We start from the raw sequence: 25,745 nt of genomic DNA, 5'->3' as shown, positions 1-25,745 counted from the left end.
CTTTTTAACCTTAAGGTCGTATGTGGAAGCTCTTTTTAAAACCTTTGTATTTGTCTTTTCCCAGTATAATGAATGACCTCTCAAGCACGAACAAGGGGTCATTTTTCTGTGTAGAAAATTTAAGATTTTCCCACAGTCATTCTAAAATCTGGATGCTGTGAAACCCCTAGATCTGAAATCCTCCCGCAGACAGCCTCCCACGGTGGCAGTAGCCCAGATGCGGCTGCCCGGCGGCGAGAGCCGGCTGACTGTGGGGCTGTCCAAGGCTCTAGAACCTTCTCGCTCAGGCCCCAGGCCGCGGTGCAGCTTCTGCAAGGCTGAGCCATTCGGCTGTGTCTGCCATCCGCCCTGTGCTTTTTCATCGTCCCCCTGACCGCAGAGCCGGTTCGGGTGGCCGTGCTGCTCAGCGACCGTCACCACGCGGTCAGCTCGGAAGTCAGGGACAAGCCAACATCAGGCAGTCGCCAATTTTTCCAGAACGACTAGGTCACATGCTTGAAAACCAAAAACAGTGATCTTCTTCCTCTCCTTTAAGGCATTTTAAATTCCGTGATCCACCCCTGCTTTTTGAAGGATGACACGTGACTGGATTTCATTCCAGTATAGAAAACCTAAGATAAAAAAACCATAGGACTGGCCGTCTGGGTGGTTCAGTCGTTCCGTGTCTGCCTTTGGCTCAGGTCATGGTCCAAGAGTCCTAGGATCGAGCTCAGCATCGGGCTCCCTGCTTAGTGGGAAGCCTGCCTCTCCCTCTGCTGCTTCCCATCTCTCTGTCTCTCATGAATAAATAAATAAAATCTTAAAAAAAGAAACAAACCCATAGGACTTAGAATTTAGAAGCAAAAGAGAATTGAACTTCTGAAGCAGAAGTGTTAAGAAGAATGAATGTTTTCAAGCTTGTACAACTGTCTATAGAAAGTCTTAATTCGATTAACACAAGGTGTTCTTTCGTGAAAACCCCTTTGATGATTTCTACATTGATCTCTGTTTCTGACCTGCTTATTCTGGAATTGTTTTTTTATTTTTACTTATTTATTTTTTTAAAGAGTTTATTTATTCATTTGACAGACAGAGATCACAAGCAGGCAGAGAGGCAGGCAGAGAGAGAGAGGGGGAAGCAAGTTCCCTGCTGAGCAGAGAGCCCGATGCAGGGCTTGGTCCCAGAACCCTGAGATCATGACCTGAGCCGAAGGCAGCGGCTTAACCCACTGAGCCACCCAGGCGCCCCGGAATTATTTTTTTTAAGATGAATTTAACTTTGCTTGAAGCGTCTGGAGCATCTCTCCTCTGTCCGGGTTGACCTACTCCAACGCACGCGGCAGCCAGGAGGCGTTTGGGCAGCGGGGTTGGCGGCCGTAGTGACACAAACGGAGACACACCCTCCTCAGACCCTTCCCTCCCCTCTTCGAGTCCGCTCAGTCCCGCGCACACCTACTAAGGCCCCTGGAAGGGGACTGATGCCCAAGTGCCCGAGTGGGGCTGAGAGGGCTGGTGTGATTCTCAGTGTCGCACGTGGTGATGGCTCAGGTGTCCTTTTCATAATATTCCTGCTCTAGAGGCCACCGTCTCAAATGGCGCTGGCAGGAGGAGTCACTGTCGGTCGGTGCTGTGTGCCCGGTGATTCCCATCCCGTCCTTCACTGAGTCCTCCAACTCCTTACCGAGTAAGTGTTTTTACCTTCCTCGTATGGAGGAGGACGTGGACGCGCAGAGGGTTACATGACCGCTCGCCCTGGCTGGGCTAGCATGGGTTTCTCTGGAAGCCGGGCCTGGTCATTTGTGTGGGAGGCGATCCCGGAGAGCAGGAGTGAGGATGCAGAGCCTGAACTTGGAGGAAAAGCCAAGACAGGGAAGCCTTGTGCAAGTGGACAGCAAAGCCCAGGGGCTGAGTCCCCCAGGATCTCCAAGAAGTGTTCAGAATGCTTCCTGGAGCCGCCCGTCCAAAGCATGGGATGTTGGAGCATTACACTGATGTCCATCACCCGTTGGTTGACTCCCAAGAGCACCCTGAGCAGAAAAATGGAGAGAGGTGCGGGCAGGGGAGCCTGCAGGGTCCGCAGGAAGTAGCCTCAGGGGTGTCTGCGCACCCGACCTGGACTGAGTCCAGACCTGTGCTCCTTCCACACCGGCTCCCTGTAAACGGACCTATGAGATGGGGACGTGGAAATACAGTGATTTTAAGAGTGTAAACAGTGGCGCTTTGTAGGGCCAATACCTGTAATTATATGAAGTCGGGAAGATTTCCTTTCTGTTGATGTTGCTCAGTTAATGCTAGTTTCTAGATTCCTTGCTTAGATGTAGGAGAGAATACAAGAAAAACGCCCAGAATATTCTAAGTCCTGGAGACTGTAACTGATTTGGGATTAAAACCATATTTCATTGGGGCGCCTGGGGGGCTTGGTCAGTTAAGCATCTGCCTTCGGCTCAGGACATGATCCCCGGGTCCTGGGATCGAGTCCCGCATCGGGCTCTCTGCCCAGCGGGAAGCCTGTTTCTCCCTCTGCCCCTCACCCCACTCATGCTCTCTCTCTGTCTTGCTTCCAAGATAAATAAAATAATATCTTAATTTCCAAATAAAAATCTTTAAAAAAACAAACTCCATTACTGAGTTTTTAAGATATGTCATGCATATAGGATTATGATATTCCCAGCATTTGTGAAATGTGGTGGTGGCTATCAGTGGAGGTGGTGAGGCAACTTGATTAGGGCAAAGCACAGTGGGCCTCGTAGACCGTTCACTGTAAGTTCTGTATATTTTTTTGTTGTTAAAAACCACTGCTGGGGGCAGGCACCTGGGTGGCTCAGTTGGTTAGGCTGCTGGTGTGGGCTCAGGTCATGATCCCAGGGTTGTGGGATCGAGCCCCAGATTGGGCTCCTTGCTCAAAAGGGAGCCTGCTTCTCCCTCTCCCTCTGCCTGCCGTTCCCCCTGCTAGTGTTTTCTCTCCCCTGCCCCTGTATCAAATAAATAAATAAAATCTTTAAAAATAAATAAAATCATTGCAGGGGTGCTTGGAGGGGGCTCTGTTGCTGGGGCATCCAGCTCTCGGTCTCAGCTCACGTCTTGATCTTGGGGTCGGGATTTCCACACTGGGCATGGAGCCTGCTTTTTTTTCTTTTTCTTTTCTTTTTTTTTTTTTTTTAAGATTTTATTTATTTATTTGACAGAGATCACAAGTAGGCAGAGAGGCAGGCAGAGAGAGGGGGGAAGCAGGCTCCCTGCTGAGCAGAGAGCCCGATGTGGGGCTCGATCCCAGGGTACTGGGATCATGACCTGAGCTGAAGGCAGAGGCTTTAACCCACTGACCCACCCAGGCGCCCTTGGAGCCTACTTTAAAAAAAGAAAAAAAGTCCCTTGATAATACCCTCAGGATTTCTGTTGGTATATAACGGACAGATAACATTGTGTCCGTTTAAGGTGCACGTGTTGATTCCAGGCAAGTACACCTCGCAGTGTGTTACCGCTGAATCACCGCTGAAGCGTTTGCCAACACCGCCATCGCAAAACTCTCATTTCTTTTTTGTGGTGAGAACATTTAGGATCTAGTTTCTTAGCGACTTTGAAGTTTATGATAGAGCACTGGGGACTGTAAGCACAGTGTCTTCCACGAGCTCTCGTCTTAACTACAAGGCTGTGCCCTTTGGCCCACTCTCGCCATTTCCCGCACCACCGGGTCTCTGGTGACCAGCGCGCTGCTCTCCCGGCTCTGCAAGTTTGGCCTTTTTAGAGCCACATCTAAGTGGGTTGCAGTATTTGTCTTTCTCTGTCTGACTTGTCCCGGCACAACGCCCTCGGGGCCTGTCCATGGTGTCACAAATGGCAGGATTTCCTTCTTCCTTTTGAATGAGCCGTATTCCATTGTATGCGTGTGGACACGCACCCCCCCCATCCATTCATTCTTTTTTTTTTTTTTTAAAGATTTTATTTATTTATTCATTTGACAGACAGAGATCACAAGTAGGCAGAGAGGCAGGCAGAGAGAGAGGAAAGGAAGCAGGCTCCCTGCTGAGCAGAGAGCCCGATGCGGGGCTCGATCCCAGGACCCTGAGATCATGACCTGAGCCGAAGGCAGAGGCTTTAACCCACTGAGCCACCCAGGTGCCCCCCATCCATTCATTCTTGACGCTTGCGTTATCCCCCTGTCCTGGCGACCATGAGTAATGCTTGGGTGCGCTGGTCTTTTCCACACGCCGTTTTCATGTCATGTGGACATGTGGTCCAGAAGGGAGTGCTGGGCCGTAGCGTAGTTCTAGTTTTCACTTGAGTGGGGACCTTCCATACCGTCTCCCGCAGTGGCTGCACGAGCTTGCCTTCCCCCCGGCAGCGCGTGAGGGCGCCCCGTTCTCCACATCCTCACCAGCACCTGTCGTCTGGTCTCCTCAGTGGTGGCCGTCTACCTAGCAGATGGGACAGAGTCTCTCACTGTGGCTTTGATTTGCATTTCTGGGATGATTAGTAACGTTGGAGCCTCTTTCCGTGTACCTGTTGGTCATCTGTATGTCTTCTTTGGAAAAACGTTTCTTCAGATTCTCTGTCCATTTTTTAAGTGGATTCGTTTTTGTTTTTAAGTTATAGGAATTCTGACGCCCCAAAGGTGGGACCCTCCCCAGAGGAAAACTGTGGGGAATGGTGTCTGTTCCAGTGTTCGGCCCCTCTGTTTCTCGCTCAGCGGTTAGGTCGCCGAAGCTGTTCTGTTCCGCCCAACTCTGCCTCTGGCATCGTGTGTGCCAGCAGGTGGTCATGTGTGCCAGCAGGTGGTTGTTGCAGAATATTTGTGTGAAGGAAATAACCCAGGTTGTCATTCTGTGATCCTTCAGCCAGTCCGATTTGGCCAGGGCTGGACCGACGGGTGTATCTGGAGTATTCCCACGTCGCTGCCTGAGATCGCGGGGCACACTTCGTGGGTGGAAGGAACCGCACAGGCGTCTCCGCGCCCCGTCTGTGGCTCCGCCGTCCAGGCCCCACGCCTCCCCGGCCGACCGCAGTCTGCACTCGGGGAGTCCGGAGAGGAACCCGCTTCCGCGCTCCGTCAGGGTGTTGGCGGAGCCACAGCTCCCGCAAGGCCCCTGCTTCCATGCCAGTGGCCCCCGGGGGCCGCTCTCCGTCCCTGGACACCCGCCTGCCCTCCTTGCCTTCTGGCCCCGGCGCTTCTCAGCCAGCCTGGGGGTCTGCCTCTGGTCACTTCCCTTTCTCCGGGAACAGTGTCCGGGCATCAGCACAGGCCTGCCCGCAGGGCGGAAGCTGATCGTGGCAGTGAAGCCGGATGTGGTCACCGTCCGGGGTTCTGCAGGGTGTGAGCCCCGGGGAGCCGGGGGTCTTGGGGGCTGCCTCATAAAACACAGGGGTGCAGGGACTCGTGGCCCGTGGCCCGCGGACAGGGTGAATGATGGTATTCGCCTGACCCGGGTGTCGTCAGCCGTGTCTCCGTGGGGGCACCAAGGGCGGGGAGGCCCCAGAGAGCGTGGACCCGGTGGACCCGGTGGACCCGGTGGCCAGTGCCGCTGGGGGTCCTGCTGGTGAGTCTCTGCCGCTGCTGGGGCTGGTAGGACTCACGGTTGTCATCTGCTCTTCCTGGCTCGGCCTGGACTCAAAGGGCCCCTCAGTCACGACATTCTTTCCACGTTATGCCGTTGAAGTCGCATGTCACGATGGGGCTCCTGTCTCTGTCCCAAATCCTGATGGACCCCGTGAAGCCCCAGGAGTCTGTGGTCATCGGGCAGGTTGTATGGCTGGTGAGCAGCAAAGCCAAGAGGACCCGCGCCCCCATGGCTGCGTCCTTGTCCCTCCCCAGTGCTCACGGGCCCTGTGGCCCGAATCTCACTTGCTGGGCTGTCGCTAGAAGCTTCAGAAGCTGGAGGGCCATGACGCGGAGGCCTCAGGACAGAGGGGCAGGTCCCCCGAGTCAGGTGAAGGGCTCACGGAGAGGCTGGTCTTGGCACATGAGCGGCTGTTCCGTACACAGTGGAGATGTGGTGGGAAGGTCGTTCCGGGAGGGGGGACAGCACAGGCGAAGGCCCGGGACGGCCCCCAGAGTGGGGGAGGGGAGGCTGCCTGCAGCTCCGAGGGGGCACCAGCCTCTCAGCTTGCAGGCTCACGGGGGTCCAATTTGGCCCGTTCCCTGTCTCTGTCCCTGCTCAGCCCCTGACGCAGAGTTCTCTGTTTCCTCAGCCGACCTGGACGCGGAGCACGCGCAGAAGGTTCTGGAGACGGAGCACACCCAGCAAGCGAAGCTGAAGGAGCGGCAGAAGTTTTTCGAGGAGGCCTTCCAGCAGGACATGGAGCAGTACCTGTCCACGGGTTACCTGCAGATAGCGGAGAGGAGAGGCAAGTGGGGGGGTCGCGCGCAGCGGTACCTCCCTGGGAGCACGGAGACGGCGTCACGCTGCTGTCCCTGTCCCCCGGGCGGGCGCAGGGTAAAGTCCCCAGGGGTCCATTCCGGTGTGAGTCCCCAAAACTCAGGGCGGCGCGTCGTGCCACATGTCTTGTGGTTGTGTGTCTTCTGGTAGTTCCTGGCTTTAGCTGGAGATACTCAGAAACCATAAAATGTGTTTTTTAAAAAGTAAAAAAGATAAACATTACCCCTAATTCTACAGCATAGAAGAATCTCTGTTAACTGTTTTCAGGTGGTTGTTTCTAGGCTGCGTACGTAGCTGCTGTTACACCGTGCGTGTGTCTGCTTTTACCTCAGCATCGCATGCAATCGTTCCCCGTGTTTTCAAAAATTCTCCAAAAGGACGCGCATCCAAAGCGGCGTCTTCGCCGTCAGGAAGTGTGCTGTCTAACCCGTCCCCAGCTGCACGCGTAGATTCTTTCCCTGTATACGTGTTACGTGAGGTACATCGAGATGCAAGAATGTTTATGCTTATCTGCATCTCGATGGTTCCCCGGCAACCAGCGGGGCAGGGGAGGCATCAGGGCCGGGGTCCCTCAACCCGCCTCTAAGACCTGGGGGCCTCAGAGGAGTGCGGCCAAGACCGCCCCTGCTCACCTGCCTCCTGGCACCTCCTGGCACCCCAGAGACCCCCCCCCCCAATCTGTCCATCCTCAGCCTCCATTCTCTCCCCGGGTCTCCCCGGGCTCCCCCATCCCTCACCACACCCCCGACATCACTCTGTTACCTCACTCTGTTCTCCCCTCTTTCGGGCCTGTGCCCAGCCCCGTGCCCTGCCCAGGAGAGGCTAAAGAAACCAGAAGTAAGGAAGGGAAATACTGTAGAGAAAACAGATGAAAAGTCGTATCTGAGCGCCTCGGAGTGCGCTGAAGGCCGCGTCGTGTGGCCGGTCGTGTGGGTCGGACAGATTGGACGGTGAGTGTCTGTCTCTCCGGAGGTGGCTCTTGCCTGTTGTAGGCCATGGAGCTGACACGTCTTTGTCTAGGAAAGTCAGGCAGCCCGTCTCCTCCGAATACACTCGCTGTTCACTTGCTCCGGTGCTTGGCGCTGGGAGTGAGCGGCCCCCATGGGGTGCAGGGGTTTGGGTCCTGTCGTGGGCTGGGGTGACAAGGAAGCCATCTTAGCGTGAGCCCCTGTGACAGACCCCCACACGCAGCCGCCTTAAACTGTGGGCGTTTATTTCCCACAGTTCTGGAGGCTCAGGTCCAAGGTCAAAGCACTGGCAGACTCGGTTCCCAGGGACCAAGCCCTCTTCCTGGCTCGCATCTCACCGCACCCCCACGTGGCAGTCAGAGCCCCCCCCTCGGGCGTGTCTTTTCAGAGGACGCTGATCGCCTGAGGGGGGGGCCAGCCCTCCCCACCCCCACCGCATCTAAGCCTATTCACCTCCCAAAGGCCCCCGCAGCAGACACCGGCGCGGTGGGGGTTAGGGCTACGACATAGGAATTTGGGGTTACAAACAGGCCATAACAGACATGCACGTCCTCACGGACATGACCTGCGGATTCGAGCATCACCAGCCGCCCCTGTACCGGGAGGGGCTGCGGGCGGTAGGACTACGAAGGGAACAGCGAGCTCTACAGTCGCTTGGGCTCGGCCGACCTTACAAGGCCCTGGGCGCTCGGCACGTTTATAGGCCCAGAGGAGCAGAGAGCAGACGGAGTGCCTCTTACAGGGGGAGCCCGGAGCAGGCCCGTGTGGCGGAAGCAGCACAGGTTCAGAAGCCCCTCCTCCTGTTGATGGTGAGCCCCTGGGGACAGGGACCCTCTGGGCGGCACAGTGACTCATTCAGCACTTGTTGAACAGACGTCAGTTAAAAAATAAGGAGTTCAATTTGTGTGGTTTTGGACACCTAAAAAAGAGCCTTCTTCAAATTCCAAAGAAGTGTTGGGCTCATTTTTATAAGGTTAAAAAAAAAAAAAATGGAGTCGGGCACATGTTGCCAATTTGTGTGGTTTTGAAAGCACTGACCAAGAAAATTGGAAGATTTGGGCTTTTTCGCTTTCTGCTGCAGCCAGAGCCGGAAGGACGTTCCCAGATAACAGGCATCTCTGCCCGGCTGTCGCTTGGGCTTCCCAGCCCGGCGGGTCCCACGCGCCTGTGTCCTGGAGCGGTCGTCTCCAGGGATGAACGTGGGCCGGTTTCGTGTGGGAGAATCGGTCAAGATGATGAAATGTCCATAGCGAACGTGGTATTTCAGACTCCTTTGGCAACATCAGAAATAGCAGTCTGAATTCTTCACGTTTTCCAAAGCATCAGTTTTTAATGAAGACAAAGGCATGGGAAGTTTTTGTTTGTTTGTTTGTTTTAAAGATTTTGTTTATTTATTTGACAGACAGAGAGATCACAAGTAGGCAGAGAGGCAGGCAGAGAGAGAGGAGGAAGCAGGCTCCCCACCGAGCAGAGATCCCGATGTGGGGCTTGATCCCAGGACCCTGGGATTATGACCTGAGCCAGAGGCAGAGGCTTTAACCCACTGAGCCACCCAGGTGCCCCAGGCATGGGAAGTTTTACCCAGAAAAGTGTCGGTGTAAAGGGCCGCCCTGGGTCAGGGTGAGGCTGGAGAACCCACAGAGGTGGAGTGCCACAACAGCAGCAAGGGGACCTGGGAGCCACCTGAGTGTGGTCAGGGCGCAGGAGTGGGGGTGGTCCGGACCGGCTTCTGGCATCTTTATCGCCACTATGTTGAGGATGCAGCTGGTGGCTAGTAGCCCCGCTTGCAGGCGCCCTGCTCTGTATGTGCGTCCCCGCAGTGGATCTCGGGCTCCTGGGGGGCCTCCCAGAACTCAGCAGAGTCGAATCCTGGAGTCAGGGGTGCCCCCCTGTGCCCTGAGACGCTCTGACTCAGCCCGCGGATGTCCAGGATGGACCCAGTGCTTGGGAAAGAGGAGGAGGGGGTGTGTAGGCTGGTGGTAAGATTAGCAATGTTAGAGAAGAGAGAACAGATAAAAATGCACCAAACTAAAATTCCTCTCGTGTCCCCCTAGGGTACCATCTTGATTGGAGGAGTCTCTCAAAGCACAATCACCAGCTTATGCATTTATCTCCTCATGAGGGTTTTATTTAGAACTTGGACATTTACCATGATCCATTATGGGCTCTTACTGAATTAGGAAGTATTTTAAATATCCAGAAAAGAACTGAAAATGTCCCATACTCCTGTTTTCCAGATTTAACATTTTAATACTTTGCCACGTTTAGTTCAGATATTTTTTTTAAATGTTATGAAATATTCCAAACATACGCAGAGGTATAAGGAATGACGTAAACCCCCATGTGCTATGCACCCAGCTCGAGTACGAACGCAGCACCCTCCCTGCGAAGGCCCTGCCCGAGGGCCCCCCCCGGCCCCTCCGCCACCAGCCTTCCCCGCTCACTGACCACAGCAGCCCGTTCAGCCTCGATTGTTCCTTTTCGCTCTTACATCATTTCCGGATCTACTGAATGATCACGCGGAACCGTCCGTGGTGGGGTCGGTTTTCCTTGTTTCAGGTGCTTTCTCGGAAGTTCTAGAAACCCCACTGTTAAGGACATTCTCGTGCGTCCTGTCCTGGTCCACGGGAGGAGAGTTCCCGGCCTCCCGGTCACCGCGAGGGCTGCCCCACCCTCATCTGGTAGGTCGGGGACGGGGCCTGAGAATTCGTGTTTCTGACCAGCTCTGGGGTGAGGGAACGCGAGAGCCTGCTGGCCCCGGGGCCCCCACTTTGAGAACCGCTTCCTTAGGCCATACGAGGAGGATCGTGGTTACGGGGTCATTTGATGTGCTTATACTTGTTTTTCCCGGATTCGGTCAGCGACCTGCCCAAACCCGCACGTCCGTTCACACCTGGCTGTGTGCACGCCTGTCACTCATCTTTGTCCACACCGGCTAGAGCGAGATTGAAATTTTTGCCAGTGTGTATGAAATGACCTCTAATTTGGGTTTTAATTTGCATTTCCTTGATGGTCCATGGTCTTATGCCCCTGGAATTGGCTTTTGCTGGTGATGACCTGAGGCAGTCACCTTCCCCTGACCCGAGGCTTAGCGATCCTAGAGTGGCCTTTAAATAAAGGCTCACTTAGCAATTTAGCGCTTTGTCCATTTTACCGCGACGGTTTGTCCTGTTGTGTCTGGCGCAGGAGCTCCTCGCCTGCAACGCACTAGCGGAGCTGGGCCGGGGCGCGAGCTGCAGGCACATCCCACCGCGTGCCGGTCGCAGCGCTCCGTGCCGTCCCTGTCGCGCTTGGCTCTGCGGTCTGTGCCTGCTGGTCTTTCCGAGGGTGGCGCGGGAAGGGCCCGTTCCGGTGCCTGGGCCCGGGCCACCGCCGCCGCTGGGCGTCATGTCCTCGCCCGGTCCCCACCCGTACTCCCGCGGGGCTCGCCCGGGACCGCAGCGCTGCCAGCCGCGTCCTGCAGGAGCGCCGGCTCTCCGGCTCTCGTGGGGTGGGCGGGGGCGCGGACGGAGGGCAGCTAGCGGACAGACGGATGCCTGCAGCTAGCAGACAGACGGATGCCTGCAGCTAGCAGACAGACAGACGCCTGCAGCCGGCCGGCAGACCCCACGGCCCGCCACAGGGTTGGGGCCTCGGCCGGGGAGCGCCGTCCTCCACCGAGCCCTCTGCACCCCTGCGCGCCTTGGTGCGCTCTTGCCGCCGTGCGGTCGCCGGGGCTCATCTGGGCGCTTCTGGCTCTTGGTGCCGCGGTAGAAACGTGAGCGTCCGAGTCCCGAGGCCCGGGAAAAGGCCCGGACAGACGTGGGCCGCCCGAGTTCAGTTCCTACACGGAGGGAGCAGCACCGCGCCCCGCGGCTGTCCTCACTCCTCTGTCCCCAGCCTGGGGGGCGGGGGGGTTGCGCCAGGCCTCTCTCTGCGGGAAGAGCTCCCCGTTCTTCCCCTTTGATAGAGGTTTCCGGTTTCTTACTAATTTTAGCGCATTTTCCACGGCACCCATCCAGCTCGTCTCAAGCACGTTTGCACAGCGAGGTCCGCGGAGCACGTCTGTCTTTAGCATCTGGGACGAGCTTTGCTCCGGCCGCTCTCACACTGCTCACTTGTACCCTGGACCCCTTCGTTTGGAGTCTTACCCGGAACACATGTTTCCAAGTGTTTTCTCAGAGACCCAACTTTTCGTTTTGTTGTTTTCTATGGAATATTTCATGAAGTTCTCTTCCCCAGCGCTGGGATTTTCAGGTGGTGGTTCTTTGGGTTTTGGTCTATTTTAAGTTGACCATTTGGGCTGAGTTTTCAAGATTCTTGTCTGAATAAGGCAGTTGAAGCTATGAACATTTCAGGAGGTTAAAGTCCACCACTTTTAACAGAATTCTACAAGTATTGACAAGTAACGGTTTCTTCCTGGGTTTTTCAGATGTTCCATTACAGTTTGACTTGCGAGCTGTTCAGAAGTGGCTTTAAATAATGCGTGAAGGTGTTTCTAGTTACCGTTTGTTACTGATTTCTACTAAACTTCATTATGGTTGTCAGAGAATGGGATTTTTTTTTTTTTAAGAATTTATTTATTTGACAGAGAGGTCACAAGTAGGAAGAGAGGAGGAAGCAGGCTCCCGCTGACAGAGCCCAACGTGGGGCTCGTGGGGCTCCATCCCAGGACCCTGAGATCATGACCTGAGCTGAAGGCAGAGGCTTTAACCCACTGAGCCACCCAGGCGCCCTGGGATTTTTTTTTAATTCAAGACTTAAGAGTTTGTCTTCATGTTTCCTGTGTACTTGAGAGCAAGATTCTAACAAGTTTGTAAGTAGGGCTGTTGAAATATTGCCGATCACTAAATTTTATACCATTTGGTTATGTAATTACCAAAGAGGTATACTGAGCCCTCCTCCCCCTCAGGATTATGATTTCTTAGATCTCCCTTGTCTGCCATTCTTCAAATGTAACCGGAATTGTATTGTCACACACAGTTTGGACTTGTCCTTGCAAACTGAACCTTTATTAAGTACCACACTTTACCCCAGTATTTTTGCTTTCCCTTAAAGTGTTTTATTTACTAAAATCACTGTGTCCGCTTTCTTCAAGTGAATCATTTAATTACTTTCCATTTTTCCTAAGCTTTTCATGTTTTTTTAATGTCCTTGTGTTTCAGGAGTGTCTCCTATGAATGAGACATGGGTAGATTTTTATGACTTTAGTTCAGCCTGTTACAGCCAGCAAATCTGATTCATTTGCCTTTACTGGGATAACTGGCAGAGGTGGCTTCGTTACCATCTTTCTTGTGCTGTTTCAGTGCTTGTTAATCCGGTTTTTCTCTAAGTCCTACTCCCGCCCTCTTCAGGAGGGTAGGACAGACAGGACAGGGAGCTTCTGGACCTTTCCGAACTGTGCCAAAGCAAGGCCAGTAGCCAGAAAGGCAAGCGGACAGGCCTCCATACCCGTAAAGGAGAACCTGCCTGGTCTTCACCTTCTGACAGCCCAGCGGCCGCCGAAGAGGACCCGCAGGGCCCCCATCTGACCAGTGGGCGCAGTGCCCCTGACCAGCCGGGCTGTGGTACAGCACGGGGACTGCGTGGCCTTGTCCACAGTCCACATGGCTTTGGATATCGCCACTTTGCAGGGAAGGGGGAGGGTCATTTAAGCTGGAGCGCGCGCCGTCACACTTAGGGTCAGAAACAATGTGCTCGTTCTTGGAATCTCACACTGACCATTGACGCCACTGTGCTTCAAGATGCTCTGGGCCCCTCCCCCCGGAGCAGGGCCTCCCACCCCACAGGCTCCCCACACACCCGCGTGGCTCCTGTCACCTGTGACCAGCTTCCTGGTTGTCTGCGGCCTCGCACGCCGAGACGCTTCCCGAAACAGGCTTCCTCGTGGCCCGGACCTGCCCTCCGCAGCCCCTCGGCCCCGCGTGCCAATTCACGGGCAAGCGTTGTCTGATGGAGCTCGTATGTGATCCTTGATCTTAAATGCCATTCAGTGTTCTAGAATTTTAGAGAGGATGTTCGCCTCACCTTTCCAAACTTCTTAATCCGCAGTTTCCCGGCTTCTGTTGTTGAGAAGCGGTCAGCCTGGTTATGGCCGCCCTTGCCCCGTCTCCCCTTCCTTCTGACGTCCCCCAGCTGCCCTGCCGCCGACAGGGCACTGCTCCTTTTATCTGTCTCCCACAGGGGAGATCCTGCCCCCTTGGTCTGGGAGGTCAGATCTTCCAGCAGGTGAACTCCTCACCCCGTGGGCCGCGCTGCTCCCACCGTCCCTGGGCTTTGGAGCCAAGATGCGCCGGGCCCGTGCGTTTCCCTGCTCCGGGGCCCGTCCGGTCTAGCGCGCGCTTGCGGACTGTCGGGCCGTCACTCCCCTTCCATTTAGCTCCTGCCCAGAGTTCTCCATTCCGGTGACAGATGTTCCTATCTGGAAGTTACTTGGCTTTTCTCAAATGTTTGTCTAATAAGCCCTTGTTTTTTGATTCAAGTTCATTAAAGTCCCTGTTCGTTACAAACGAAACGGGAGGGGGTGTTGCCCGCGCGCGTCTGGCAGCCCTGCTCGCGAGCGCTGGCTCCGTGGTGCCCCGGAGAGTGGGGCGGAGGCTGCGTCCACGTAACTTGTGTCTGCCGGACGCTGTCACGCCCGGCATGGGGACACCACAGGGCTTGCAGTTTTCTGAGCCACAGAGGTGGTGGGCACGGGGCTCCGGAGCAGGGGCAGCCGTCCCCCCGGGGCCCAGGGCCGACTGGACTTCCCTCTCTCTGTGCTTTCACTGCGGGGAGCTCGTGGGCCCCGCTCACCAGCCCGCAGCTGCCCAAACCTTGTCTGCGGTTCAGAGCCAAGACTCAAGAGAGGTTACCAGGGCAAGGACAGCTTCAGCAAAGATTATCAAGTTCAGGGTCGTCTGCAGGCAGGAGGGCTCTTTGAAACTGGGGTGGCTGCCGGAGGGATCCAAAGTCACCAAGGCTGGTCCGGGAGGCAGTCACAGTGCCTGACTAGGAGTGGTCCTTGCTGTGATGTAGAAGGTTCGAGTGGCAGATACCTCACACCTTGCGAACGCTAGCCTTTGCATTTGAAGCTCACCTTTTAGGGGGTTATGCACCACTGGAAGCGTCACTTCTCTCGCGCCCTTCTCTTCCCAGAGCCCATGGGCAGCATGTCGTCCATGGAAGTGAACATCGACGTGTTGGAGCAGATGGATCTGATGGACATATCTGACCAGGAGGCCTTGGACGTCTTCCTGAACTCCGGGGGCGAAGACAACGCGGTGCTGTCTCCGGTCTCAGGTGGGCGAGACCACCGTGCACAGATGGTCACACTCACACACCCTCTCCCTCCGGAGGGAAACCCTCGGAGGACAGTGATCAGACCGTGCCAGTCCCTGAGCGCACCCTGTGGGGCCTGCCGGGTGCCCAGTCTCCCACTTCTCCCTGTGTTTGGGGCCCCCTCAGGGGCCGTTCCACTGCACCGGGGCTCAGAGGGCCGCTGGAGTCGGGCTGTCTGGCCCGGACAGGAGATGGGGGCTCCCTGTGGGCACGTGTGCCCCACGCACTGCTGTCCCCAAACTGCGAGTCACGGAAGGTCAGATGATTTTCCGAGGCCCCGGCCCTGTCCCCAGGCTCAGGGAGACAGTCCGTCCGGACGGGGCGGGGTCTGTTTGCACTTGGGCGCTGGTAAGCCAAGGCCTGTCCTTCCAGCAGCGGACTGTGGCCTCCGGCTCGGGCCGCCGTACCACAGGGCCCCCTTCCTCCCCCATCCGCTGCTGCTGCCTCAGACTTCTGCACAAGGCAGCGCCCTCCCCCTTCCTGTTGTCCCCGGGGCACCGAGGCCTGTCCCCAACGGGACGCTCTGCACGGCAGGAGGGCTGGCCCCCTTCCCGGGGACTCGACCATCTGTTCGTGCCTTGGTCTCCTTTAATTAAGACCTTCTTTTTAGTTTCCACAAATCGGGAGAACTGCTGAAAGATGAGGGGGTTTTTCTCTTAGCCTTGTTCCTACTGAATTACTCCCAAGGATGCGGAGGGATCGGGATCATGGAGGGGACACGGGATGCTCCTCCAAGACATGCATCCTGTGCGGTTAGCACCATGTTTTCCTGGACTTGGTAGAAAGGCCCGGCTCGGGGCCCCTGGTGCCACCAGCTCCCAGCCCCCTCGGCAGGCTGGCTCTGCGGCCCCGGAGTCCCCGGAACTGTCCCCGCCGTGCTGTCAGTTGCCGTACGTCATGGCAGATTTCCTCCGCTCCGCAGGGCCCGCACCGGGGATCGGGCAGCACGAGACCAGTCTTCCGGCTCCAACTCCTGCCGATTCACAAGCCACGCAGCCTCCCTCGCCGTCTCTCTGCACCGAGCTGGCCGCCCCGGCCCCCGGCGACGGTGGTGAGTCCCCCATTGTCCAGTCTGACGAGGAGGTAGTGGAGGTGGACACTGCTCTCGTCACTTTACACACGGACGACAGCGACTCCTAGGTCAGCGCGCTCCCACGGCGTGGCCAGGGAGACGCGGCCGTGTGCGGATCCTCACTGTGAAGGCAGGTGGTTTAATGGAGGCTTTTGGCTTGTTACACGGTTGCCGATGATGTGAGAGGAATGGACTGTAAGCACAGCTGACAATAAAGTTTGTGCAGAAGGGCTTCCCGCTAGATCCGTCCTTCGGGCCTTCAGTGCAGGGAGGGCAGCTGGGGGCCCCGTGGGCCACGGAGGAGCCCGTGTCAGACAGGACTGGGCCGGGAGCGCACGTCCCCGCCTCGGCTCAGCGCGCGGGAGGAAGCCCTCTTGGAGGGATACTCCGCTTCCTCCAGAATCCGGCCGCAGTCAGCTTGGGCTTTCATGTGTGGATACAAGGTCACGGGCACCAGCTGCCCCTCCTTTAGTAGGAGCCCACACACCCGGGAGCTGGAGGAGGAGGAGCCATAACCTGAGGGACTCCTCTGGTCTTGTTCCTGGCATGAAGCTTCTGGCCCAGCACCTCGTGAGAGCACGGCCCGGCCGGCTGTCACGCCATGTCCCGCAGCCCCCAGCAGCCCACGAGGGAGCGGGGAACGAGGTGTCGCCGCCTCCACTCCCTGGCCCGGGGGGGTGGGGGGGTGTCGGCCCTCGGCCCGGTTACTGGAAAGAAAGAGCTCGTTTCAGTCCCCCATCCTCCACAAGACAGACAAATATCCAAAAAACTTCATTTTTATTATTAAACCTTGTAGTACAAACCTGAAAAGTAAACAAAAAACTGGCAATAAACAACATGAAGTCCTCCCTCCCGCGGGAGGGTGCAGAGCAGCGCTAATAAATTAAATGTCGAACTGTAAGCCGTAGGCAGAAGTTCACTGTCAGAAAGAGGGAAAGTACACAGCAAGGCCATAAAAACCGGACAACCACATTGGAAAACACTGGACTCTGTTTATGTAATTGTTAAATAGTCCAAAAACAGTTCAGTCTTCCGCAACAACAACCGACAAAGTATCACAGGACGCTCCGGACAGTCCCACCGGCCAAGCTCAGTGCAGCGGGGGCAGCTGCGGGCTCGCTGGATCCAATCACGAAACAAAGAACAGCTTGTGAAAACAGTTCCCTTTTTTATTCCACACATACTGTACACACAACCGGAGAAGGGCAACAGCTACTCCATTATTATTTTGTTGTTGTTGTTCAGTGATGTAAGCAGCACTTATAAATGTTACAAGAAAAACCCTGTAAGCATCCAATCCACCCGATGAAGAAACGGAAACGTAAGGCTTTTCTTCATCTTGTCTTCGCGCCCTCCCCACCCCCCACCGAGAAAAAGGCTCAAGTATTTAAAACAATTTACAGGCGTATGTACAAAAGGGTTGGGGTTCTTTTTTTTTTTCTTTTTTTCTTTTTGTTACAACATGGAGAGAAAAAATAGACAAGGTGAGCGCAAATGCATTTTCACATTCAAACAGAACTGCAGACCTCCTAGTGGCTCTAAGTGTGACCGTCAACGAACCGAACCGAAGGAAAGATTAATGCTGACGTGGGAAGGTGGGACCAGGCGGTGAGATGGAGACGGAATGTGAGAGAGATTGCACATCTAGGACAAAGAAGCACTTCACGGCTTCGCTCACTTTTTTTTTTCTTTTTTTTTTTTTTTTTCTTAAGGATGCTATTGAAGGGTTTTTGATAAAGTAGCCAACAGCACCAAAAAATAACAGAATGGATTTCCTAATGAAATCAGGCACAGGTGTCCCTCCCGTGACCCCTCCAAGGCAGGCAGTCGTCTCCCCTCCTCTCCTGTCCTCCACGAACAGATGCATAGTGATGTGCTGGTAAAGAGAACCTCGGCGCGCCTCTTCCGTGTTTTGCCTCGGGTTAGGAAACTACGTCCGCCTTCAGCTGCCATGACCGCCCCAAGACACAAAATGGGGGTTCTCCGGTTTTAAAAATTACAAACTCGTTTTGCACATGACAGAAGAAAAAGACAGCCAAAGTAAAGCCATTTCTTTTCAAGTTTTGTGTGTGTGTGTGCGTGTGTGTGTGTGTCTCCTATCCCTTTTCCTCTCTAGAAAAATCTGCTCACATGACTGATAGTTTTAAAATTTGTTCTCCAAACTTCACCCTCTTCAAAATGGGTTAAAAAGCCTTTTTTCCCCAAGTTACCGAAGAAAACAACAAAACAAAACAAAACCAAAAAACAAAAAAACAAAAAACGAAAAGGCTTTTTCAGCCACAGGGGCGATACAAATTAATACAGCCCCTCAAGGGTTTTTAAAACAGTGAATATACGGCAGTTTCAAAAATCTAACTGCAGTATCTAGGTATTCTAAGTACAAAAAAAAGTTCAACAGTTTAATGCTAAAACAAAATTAGTTCTCTAAAACCAGAAGAAAATCTTCTTTAGAGCTAGTGCAAAGACAGCTTGTATCCTACAGCAAGTACTCCAAACTAGAATATAATAATTACAAAAAAATATAGATCAACCGACACGGGTGTTGGCATCTTCACGACGAGCTCGAAGCACTTCTGGATGAGCCGGAGGATGAGAGCCGGGACGGCGGCACGTCCACGGTCGCTCTCTTGCGGGGCCCTCTTTTTGGTGTAGGTTTGCTGAGACAGTTCTCAATGCTGCCGTTCTTACCAGACACTTTGCCACAGATCTGATTGACCAGACTGATGATCTGTTCCTGTTTCGGGTCGAAAGGGAGAGAGAATTAAGAAACCGGAAGAGCACTGGCCCAGAGCCACCCAGGGACGCTTAGCACAGAGTCGCCATCACGTGGGCCGGCAGAGCCCTTCCAGGCAGCCGTGGCCGGAGACCCAGTGAGAACAAGGCTCCAGGAGAGTGAGGCTCCTCCCTGGCAGCTGGAGCAGAAGGCTGCCCCGGCCACAGCCAGGAGGGGGACAGCTGCCTTGCAGAGGGGTCGACAGGCCGCCGAGGTATGGCTGCGAGAGCCGCCCCGAGAGTAGGGCGCTGTCCGAGCCCGGCTCTGCCTGCACTGGGCATCTGGGAGGAAGCCCCGGGGCTGGGGGTCTGCCTACTTGCTGCCACACGGTGACAAGTGCCTGAAACTGTTGGCTCCGGCCATGACACGCGAGCCTCCCGTCACCAAGGCGTGCACACGCGCGCACCTGTCTGCTGTAAATGTGCGGTACTCCCTCCTCGGCGGGGGGGAGCCTGTTCACTCCGCCGCTGACATCAGGAACGTGTGCGTGACAGCCACACGACTGACCCATCCAGTTTTACAGAGACTGTGGGCCAAAATAGGAGAACGGCATGCGGCCTGACCTTCGTGTCAAAAGGACCTGCTCTGGACCAGGGAAGGAGGGAACCGTATGGACACCCGGACGAGAGAGGCCCTTCCTTTATGCAAAGGCCTGGGAGCCAGGGCGTCCCAGGCCGGCCCGGCCCTCCGCACCAGGAGGCAGGCTCTCATCACAGGGGTGGAAGGTGTTACAGGTGAAGTGAAAACTATCTGAAAAGAAAGGGAAAAGCACCCCGGAAGGAGCAAGGCCGCCCACTTAATGAAAGGGCCCTCTCCGGCCATTCTTTAAACCATTTACAGCAAACCTAATCGAGGGTGAATAGAGGAACTTCTTTAAAACCTGGTTCCAAGCGGCCGAAGCTGCCTGGGCAGCGCCCTCTCTGCATCAGCCTGTGCACCCGCAGACCGCTGCCAGGAAAGCCCGGCGGCTCCCCTCTGGCGGCCTGGACACAGCCTTGGGACCTGCAGTTGGCCTCACAAGCCACTTCTGAAACACAACCCAGAGTGAGCAACTCCCCAGGTAACCCCCCCCAAACACGCACACATGCACATTCAGTTCAACCTGTGAAGGAACAGGAAATCCTGAGAAGGAAAATTCAGATTTTCATTTACTGAGACCACCGACCAAGGAGGCGGCTTCGAATAACCGTTCTCACTCATCGAAACCAACGATGAAGCTTCAGAGGGACCCGACCCGTGACTCTCAGTCCAGTATTCTGGTCACACACAACCCCTAGCTACACACAGGCCGGTGGCGGGGATGCCCCCTAGTGCCAGCGGCCGCGCTCTGCACGTCAGCCCGCTGCTGGCCCGGGCACAGAGCCCGGCACTCACCGCCCAAGCGCAGCAGGGACAGCCAGGGACCCACCAGACCCACATCTGTGTTCAGCTTTTCAGTCTCCCTTACCCAAAGGTTCTCCCCTCCGACCCACAGCCTGAGCGCTGAGGAGTCCCGCCTGGGGCTCAGACCGGAGCTGCCAGAAGGCCCGACCGCCAGGGCAGCCACCGGGATATCGGGCCGCTGGCGTGACAGAGGGTCCCGGGCAGATGGAGCCCTCCAGAGGAGGGGTCGGTGGGAGGAGGACCCCTCTCTGGACACAGTGTGAGGGCCTGGCAGAAGGGCATGGGCTGCTCGGGACAGGTGACACAGCACCACTGCCATATGAAAGGGACTCTGGGTCTGTCACAATGGGAGCTGTGCCCTCTGAGGGGCGGCAGGGCGGAAGGACAGCCAAGGCTGCCAGGTGAGACACTAGGCACAGACCTGCCACCTGTGTGGGGACAAGCCCAGGATGGGGCGGCAAGCTCTCCCTGGGAGACGTTGCTCTCTGTGGCGGGCCTGACACGCTGTGGACACAACCGACCCAGAACTGGGGCTTCGGATGGTGTCCGCCCCTAAAGACGGGCAGCTGTCACAGAACCCGGAGAAGGACCACAGGGGACACAAAAGCATGGATCCTTGAACAAGGACAGAAGCACAGAAGCGACAAGAGCCAACTGGACCTGGGATGCATCTGGAAGGTGGAAACGGACTTGCGGAGTTGGCTGCCTAAAGAAAAAAGCTCCGTGTTTCTGCAGAGGGCCCCTGGTGAGAACAAAGCTGGGTCCCAGCTTCGAGAGCTGGCCCTGGGGCTCGTGTGCCATGGCCTGCTGCCCGGCCCTGCTGGGAGGCGCCCTGGTTCTCACCTGGAAGTGGGATGGAAGATGCCAGCACGGTCTGCGGTGCCTCCTAGAGCCATGGAAGGCAGCCGAGCCCCCGGAGCACCCCCAGTGTCCCTGCGCCACCCACCTGGCCGTGGCTCAGGGCTGGCCGGCACATGCTCATTCCCGTGCAAGTAAACAGGTGCAGGGGGAGTCTCTGGGGGATGCAGAGCACCCCTGCCCTGCCCCGGGGACCACACACTGTGGGGAAGGGGCACTGAGCCAGCAGAGGACAGGACTCCATCTAGCTGGGCCAGGGGAAGGGCTAATTCCCTATGTCAGAGAGGAAGGCTGCTCTGGACCTGGCCCCTGAACCCCAGAATGGGACTCCTCCAAGAAAACAAAAACCAGAAAGACTTGGCTCTGTGGTCTCGGAGCTCCCGGGCTGCCAGCGCCACCACCAGCCCCCCAGGTTCCGTCTGTCTCGTCATGGATGTGCGCAGGTGGCCCACATTCCTCCCCTGTCCCCCGGGATCTGTACCCCAGCCGCTGGGGATGGCACTGCCCCTTGTTTCCTGAGCCCGGCCCACCCGTGTGGCCAGCACCCACACTGCTTGTACATGGAGATGCTGTGCAGAGGCTGGGCTGGGCCCCCACGCAGGGCAGTGAGCACCGGGCTTGTGGCTGCAGAACTACTGTTACTGGGAACAGGAAAACCAGAATGGAATGAAGTTCATAAAAGTAAAGAAATCTGATTTTTAGTCCCTGGGATTCTCCACGTTAGTCTGGAGACAAGCCTACACTACTTTCCATCCCCCAGCCGGGCTGTGTGACGAGGGCCTAGCACCCCAGGAGAGCCACACAGCTGCCCTGCACACGGGCTGCCCCCAGCACGCACTGACCTCATCGTAGCGGTACATCAGCTTCAGCCCTCGGCAGGACTTCTGCTTCTCCACGTGGCGCAGGGCGCACTCCAGGCAGAACACCACGTTCTCGTTCTCCTGCACAACCTGCGGGAAGAGCGCCGGGCCTGAGGGGCGGAGCTCTACTGGGGACAGGCCCTGGAGACACTGCCACCCGACAGGGCTTGGGGGAGGGGTGCCTGGGACTTGAAAATGTTGGGAAACGATGAAAAACCGAAACCAGGCACCTGCAGCAGCATTTGCAGCTGGGAAGCAAGCACATGACAGTCTCTGAGCTGCACCCACAGATGTGGAGGCCTCGTGTCCAGAGGAGACAGGAGGAGAATGTGAGGCCTGTTTCTAAGCGCTCAAGTTCCAGGGCGTTTGAGACCTCGTGTGCACAAACCATGGCGGGACGCGAGGTGGCAGACTAGGGCCAGAGCAGCTGTGAGGGACGCCCCCCAGATGTCCTCACGCTGCTCTTCCATGGCCCCATCAGTTCCGCTGGTTACTCAGAGGCTGCCCCCCCCGAAACTCCAACCACCCAAATGGGCCCCTCCCGCTAGCATGCACAGGAGCTTCCAGGAGCTTTGGTCAAAGCGTGTGCCCGGGGCACACAGGCCTGTGGATCCCCAGAGCAGGGGATCCGGATCCCAGAGGGACACCCAGTAGGTGTCGGGGTCCTCGCCCCTCCCCCGACCCCCAGTCCTGCCCTCCTGAGTGAAAAAAGGGAAAATGCTGCCTTAATACACGAGATGCAAGAGGCTGACCCCTTTTCACAAAGATGCAGGGCAAACAGCCAGCTGGTAAAGCAAGCCGTGAGGGAGGAACTAACACTTAAGAGGAAGGAACCCCTCACCTTTTATTTTTTTTAAGATTTTATTTATTTGACAGAGATCACAAGCAGGCAGAGAGGCAGAGAAAGAAGAGGAAGCAGGCTTCCCGTTGAGCAGAGAGCCCAATGTGGGGCTCGATCCCAGGACTCTGGGATCATGACCTAAGCCGAAGGCAGAGGCTTTAAACCCCTGAGCCACCCAAGTGCCCCACCCCTCACCTTTTAAAGACACTCAGGCCAAGCACAGAAATAGACAAAAAACAGGAAATGATAAACAAAAACACAAAGCTTATGACTAATCCAAGCAATGAAAATTAAAAATAAAACCTCATTTTTTAGGTACAAATTAAACAGTCTCTCTGCTTTCTTAAAACACCGGGGCTGCTAAGGCACACCTAGTGACAACTCTCAGGGCCGGGCCCGCCCGTCTGCAGGACGGCCTGACACACCGACTGGAACCGGCCGGGCCCCACATGGAGCTTGTGACAGCGCCATTCGGACTCGTGGGAAATAAGGGACTCGCTCCCCTGGGAGCGGCTCCAGCCAAGCGGAGAGGACACACACACAGGGCTCCGTGGCTTTCACAAGTGAGGCTCACGAAACAGTTTTAAGATCAGAGGAAATGCTTCTTTAAGAGAGCACAGCCCTAAATCTCCTCCTAGAAATACCTTGGAGAAGACAGACCAAGCGGAAGAAAATACAGATCTTCCTTGACTTATAGATATCCTCAAGCTAAAAATGCGTACGAATGCGTACGGCTGCTGACCTCCCTGACATCACCCCCTGCCGGGCCTACCCCTCGTGTGCTCACGCGGGCATCCTCCTGCACAAGGCGCATTTGGTAACGAAGTGTTGACTATCTACCGTGTCTCAAAGGGTGTGCTGGACCGGAACACAGAGTGGCTGTCGGCACACAGCAGGGGGCAGAGGGGACAGGGGCTCAGAAATAAAAATGTCAGTCCGGTTTTTACTGAATGTGTACCACTTTCAGACCATCGTAAAGCAGAAAAACCCGAATTCCAACTGTCTTAAGTTGGGATCCCCCTGTAGGGGAGATGGGATGTATGGGTGCCACGGACTCCAGGATGCCCCGTGTCCACAGGCTCCAGTCCTGACCCCCGTACTTCACGGGCGCCTGTGAAGAGGCGACCCAGATACGCGGAGGTCCCAGCGGGGGCCTCGTCCAATGACTGGCGTCCTCGCGAGAAGAGGCTAGCGGTCGGGCACACGGGGGCGGCTGTGTGAAGACACAGGGAGCCAGGGGCCACACCCCAGGCTGCGACTCCCGCCCCAGAGCTGTGAGGAGAGGGTCCCTTGTCCACGCCCCCCCCCCCCCCCCGTGTGGTGTTTGTCGCAGCGCCCCCTTCTGTCCACCTTCACACTCCACGGGGAGCAGCCGGGAGGGGCCCCTTCCCTGCAGGGCAGCTGTAGGCGCTGGGGCTGGGGGACACACCGGCGAGGGGAGAGGCGCTTCCCATCTACACCGCGCTCTCGGGAGGCAGCAGCCCCACCGGCAGGGACAAGGAGCAGGGACAAGGAGCAGGGCCGCCGTGCGTGCGTGCGTGCGTGCGTGCGTGCGGCCGCCCAGGGGAGACGCGCGGATGCGGGGGACGCGCGGAACGCGAGCAGAGCTGCGCTCCTCAGAACCACGTTTTCACCACAGACGGAGTTAGGAGTCTTCGGGCCGCAGCCCGACAAGGCCGGAGCCGAGGACAGACGAGCCCGCGGCCCCCACGGAGCAGCAGCGGGGGCGGAGTGGGCAGGGCGCGGACCGGGCCCCTGACGCGCAGCCCCCGCAGACACCCGCAGGCCTGAGCCCCCCGCGCCCACGCCAGGCGCCCCCCCAGCTCACCATGGACAGGTAGCACAGGTGCTGGCAGACCTGACACCTCCTCTCCGACGTCTCCAACTGCAGCCACTTTCGAGGCTTTTTCTTGCCATCCGCCATGGCGCCGTTGCCGTCGTGGCTGCCGTAGCGGGCGGACGAGTGGAGGCCGGCCTCGAACAGCTGCCGCCGCTGCCGCAGCTCCGTGTCCCTGCGCGCGCAGAGCGGGGCCGGGTGGTCAGCGCGCCGCCGGGGCCACGCCGCACCTGCCGCACCCCCACTCGCCGCAGGCCTCAGCCACGGCTGCCCCCGGCCTCCGCAGACAGCAGCCAGGCGAGGGCGGCGGGCCAGACCCCTGCCAGGACGGCCGCGGGGGCGCGGGGGCGCGGGGCAGGGCAGGGCCCGCCCTCACGCCTTCCCCCAGGAGACCCTGCTCCCCCCACAGCGCTCCCGCCCATGCCGACCCCAAACATGACGCCTCGGGAGGCAGAGCAGAGAGAACCCACCCTGCACCCAAAGCCTCCACCCGTGGGCCGAGCGGGTAGCAGCCCCCAGCCAGAGCGGGGGCCGGGCCCCAGGGGCTCCCGGAAGCCAGAGCCCGCTTACCTGAGCTCATCCAGAAGGGCGGAGATGGTACTGAGAGTGGGGCCGTTTTCCTTTTTCGCTTCCGCTTGTGCAATCTGGTAGAGTAACTTCTCCATGGAGAATGGCTTAGCTATATGGCGACGCTTCATTTCCTGCAAGAGGCCACACAGCCTGTCAGGGGAGACGGGCAGTACCAGGCTATGGAAAGTCTCAAACTCTGAATTCCCAAAGTCTCTGGAAATCCTACAACAGTGCTGCCGCCTGCCCAGAACAGCAGCAGCAGCAGCAGAGGGCAGGAAAAGTCCTTGCTCCAGCCACCGGCCGCAAGGCAGGGGCCGCAGCTCAGACTTTCTACCCACTTTGAGATTTTACCTTAACGCCTTCTGTGCCCTCTTCCCAATACTGTATGTGCGTCAATAACAGAACTCAGAGTCTTTCCCCATACACACTCCCCTTTCCAAGTGAAGCCCCTCAGCTGCCGCTGAAGGCCTCAGAGGGATATTCCGCAATTCCACCCTCCCTCAGAGCAGACGCGCGCAGGCAGAGACGCATGCGCTGCTGTGCACTCGCGCACGGTCCACGTGGACCAACACAGCGCGGCGCGCAGGGGGCTCGCCCAGCCTCACCTTGGCCGTCTCGAAGCCCATACTTGTCCACTGGGTGGTGGCAAAGTGCACGGTCTCAGAGACGCTGTAGCCACAGCACACTTTGGACACAAAGGAGCCCGGGAAGCAGACGACGAACTGGCCACTCTGCTGCACGGTCCTGTGCACCTTGATCCCCTCTTTGCACAGCACCTCCGGGGAGATCTAGGGAGACAGGTGGGGCTGAGGTGCCCTCCTGGGCTGCTGCCCCCCACTCGGGACCCACTGCACATGGAGCCCCCATCTGTGACAGCCCTGGCAGCCGGCCCCAGGGCTGCCCTGGGACACAGCCTCTCCCCCAGCAGGTG

General features: G+C 56.9%; 2 protein-coding genes across 7 annotated transcripts in view; one reads left to right on the top strand and one right to left on the bottom strand.

Annotated features, from left to right (window-relative positions):
* The window catches only part of DTNBP1 (dystrobrevin binding protein 1), a 130,477-nt gene extending 114,553 nt beyond the window's left edge, over positions 1 to 15,924 (top strand). For both annotated transcript variants that reach the window (XM_045085045.1, XM_045085046.1), the window contains exons 8-10: positions 6,166 to 6,321; positions 14,438 to 14,581; positions 15,543 to 15,924. In XM_045085045.1, the coding sequence (XP_044940980.1) occupies positions 6,166 to 6,321; positions 14,438 to 14,581; positions 15,543 to 15,760 (518 nt within the window). In that variant the 3' untranslated portion in view covers positions 15,761 to 15,924. The remainder of the gene's footprint in view (positions 1 to 6,165; positions 6,322 to 14,437; positions 14,582 to 15,542) is intronic.
* A 528-nt stretch (positions 15,925 to 16,452) lies between these two features.
* The window catches only part of JARID2 (jumonji and AT-rich interaction domain containing 2), a 254,648-nt gene continuing 245,355 nt past the window's right edge, over positions 16,453 to 25,745 (bottom strand). For all 5 annotated transcript variants that reach the window (XM_045085040.1, XM_045085041.1, XM_045085044.1 and 2 more), the window contains 5 exons: positions 25,420 to 25,602; positions 24,815 to 24,945; positions 24,236 to 24,419; positions 21,549 to 21,656; positions 16,453 to 18,426 (listed from right to left, as the gene is read on the bottom strand). In XM_045085040.1, coding sequence (XP_044940975.1) covers positions 18,244 to 18,426; positions 21,549 to 21,656; positions 24,236 to 24,419; positions 24,815 to 24,945; positions 25,420 to 25,602 — 789 coding nt within the window. In that variant the 3' untranslated portion in view covers positions 16,453 to 18,243. The remainder of the gene's footprint in view (positions 18,427 to 21,548; positions 21,657 to 24,235; positions 24,420 to 24,814; positions 24,946 to 25,419; positions 25,603 to 25,745) is intronic.

This window comes from Mustela putorius, unplaced genomic scaffold, assembly GCF_011764305.1.
Source record: "Mustela putorius furo isolate JIRA1106 unplaced genomic scaffold, ASM1176430v1.1 tig00000831_pilon_pilon_pilon, whole genome shotgun sequence".
NCBI classification, from domain to species: Eukaryota; Metazoa; Chordata; class Mammalia; order Carnivora; family Mustelidae; genus Mustela; species Mustela putorius.
Note: the sequence above shows the minus strand (reverse complement) of the source record. Positions and strands in the feature narration are given on the sequence as shown.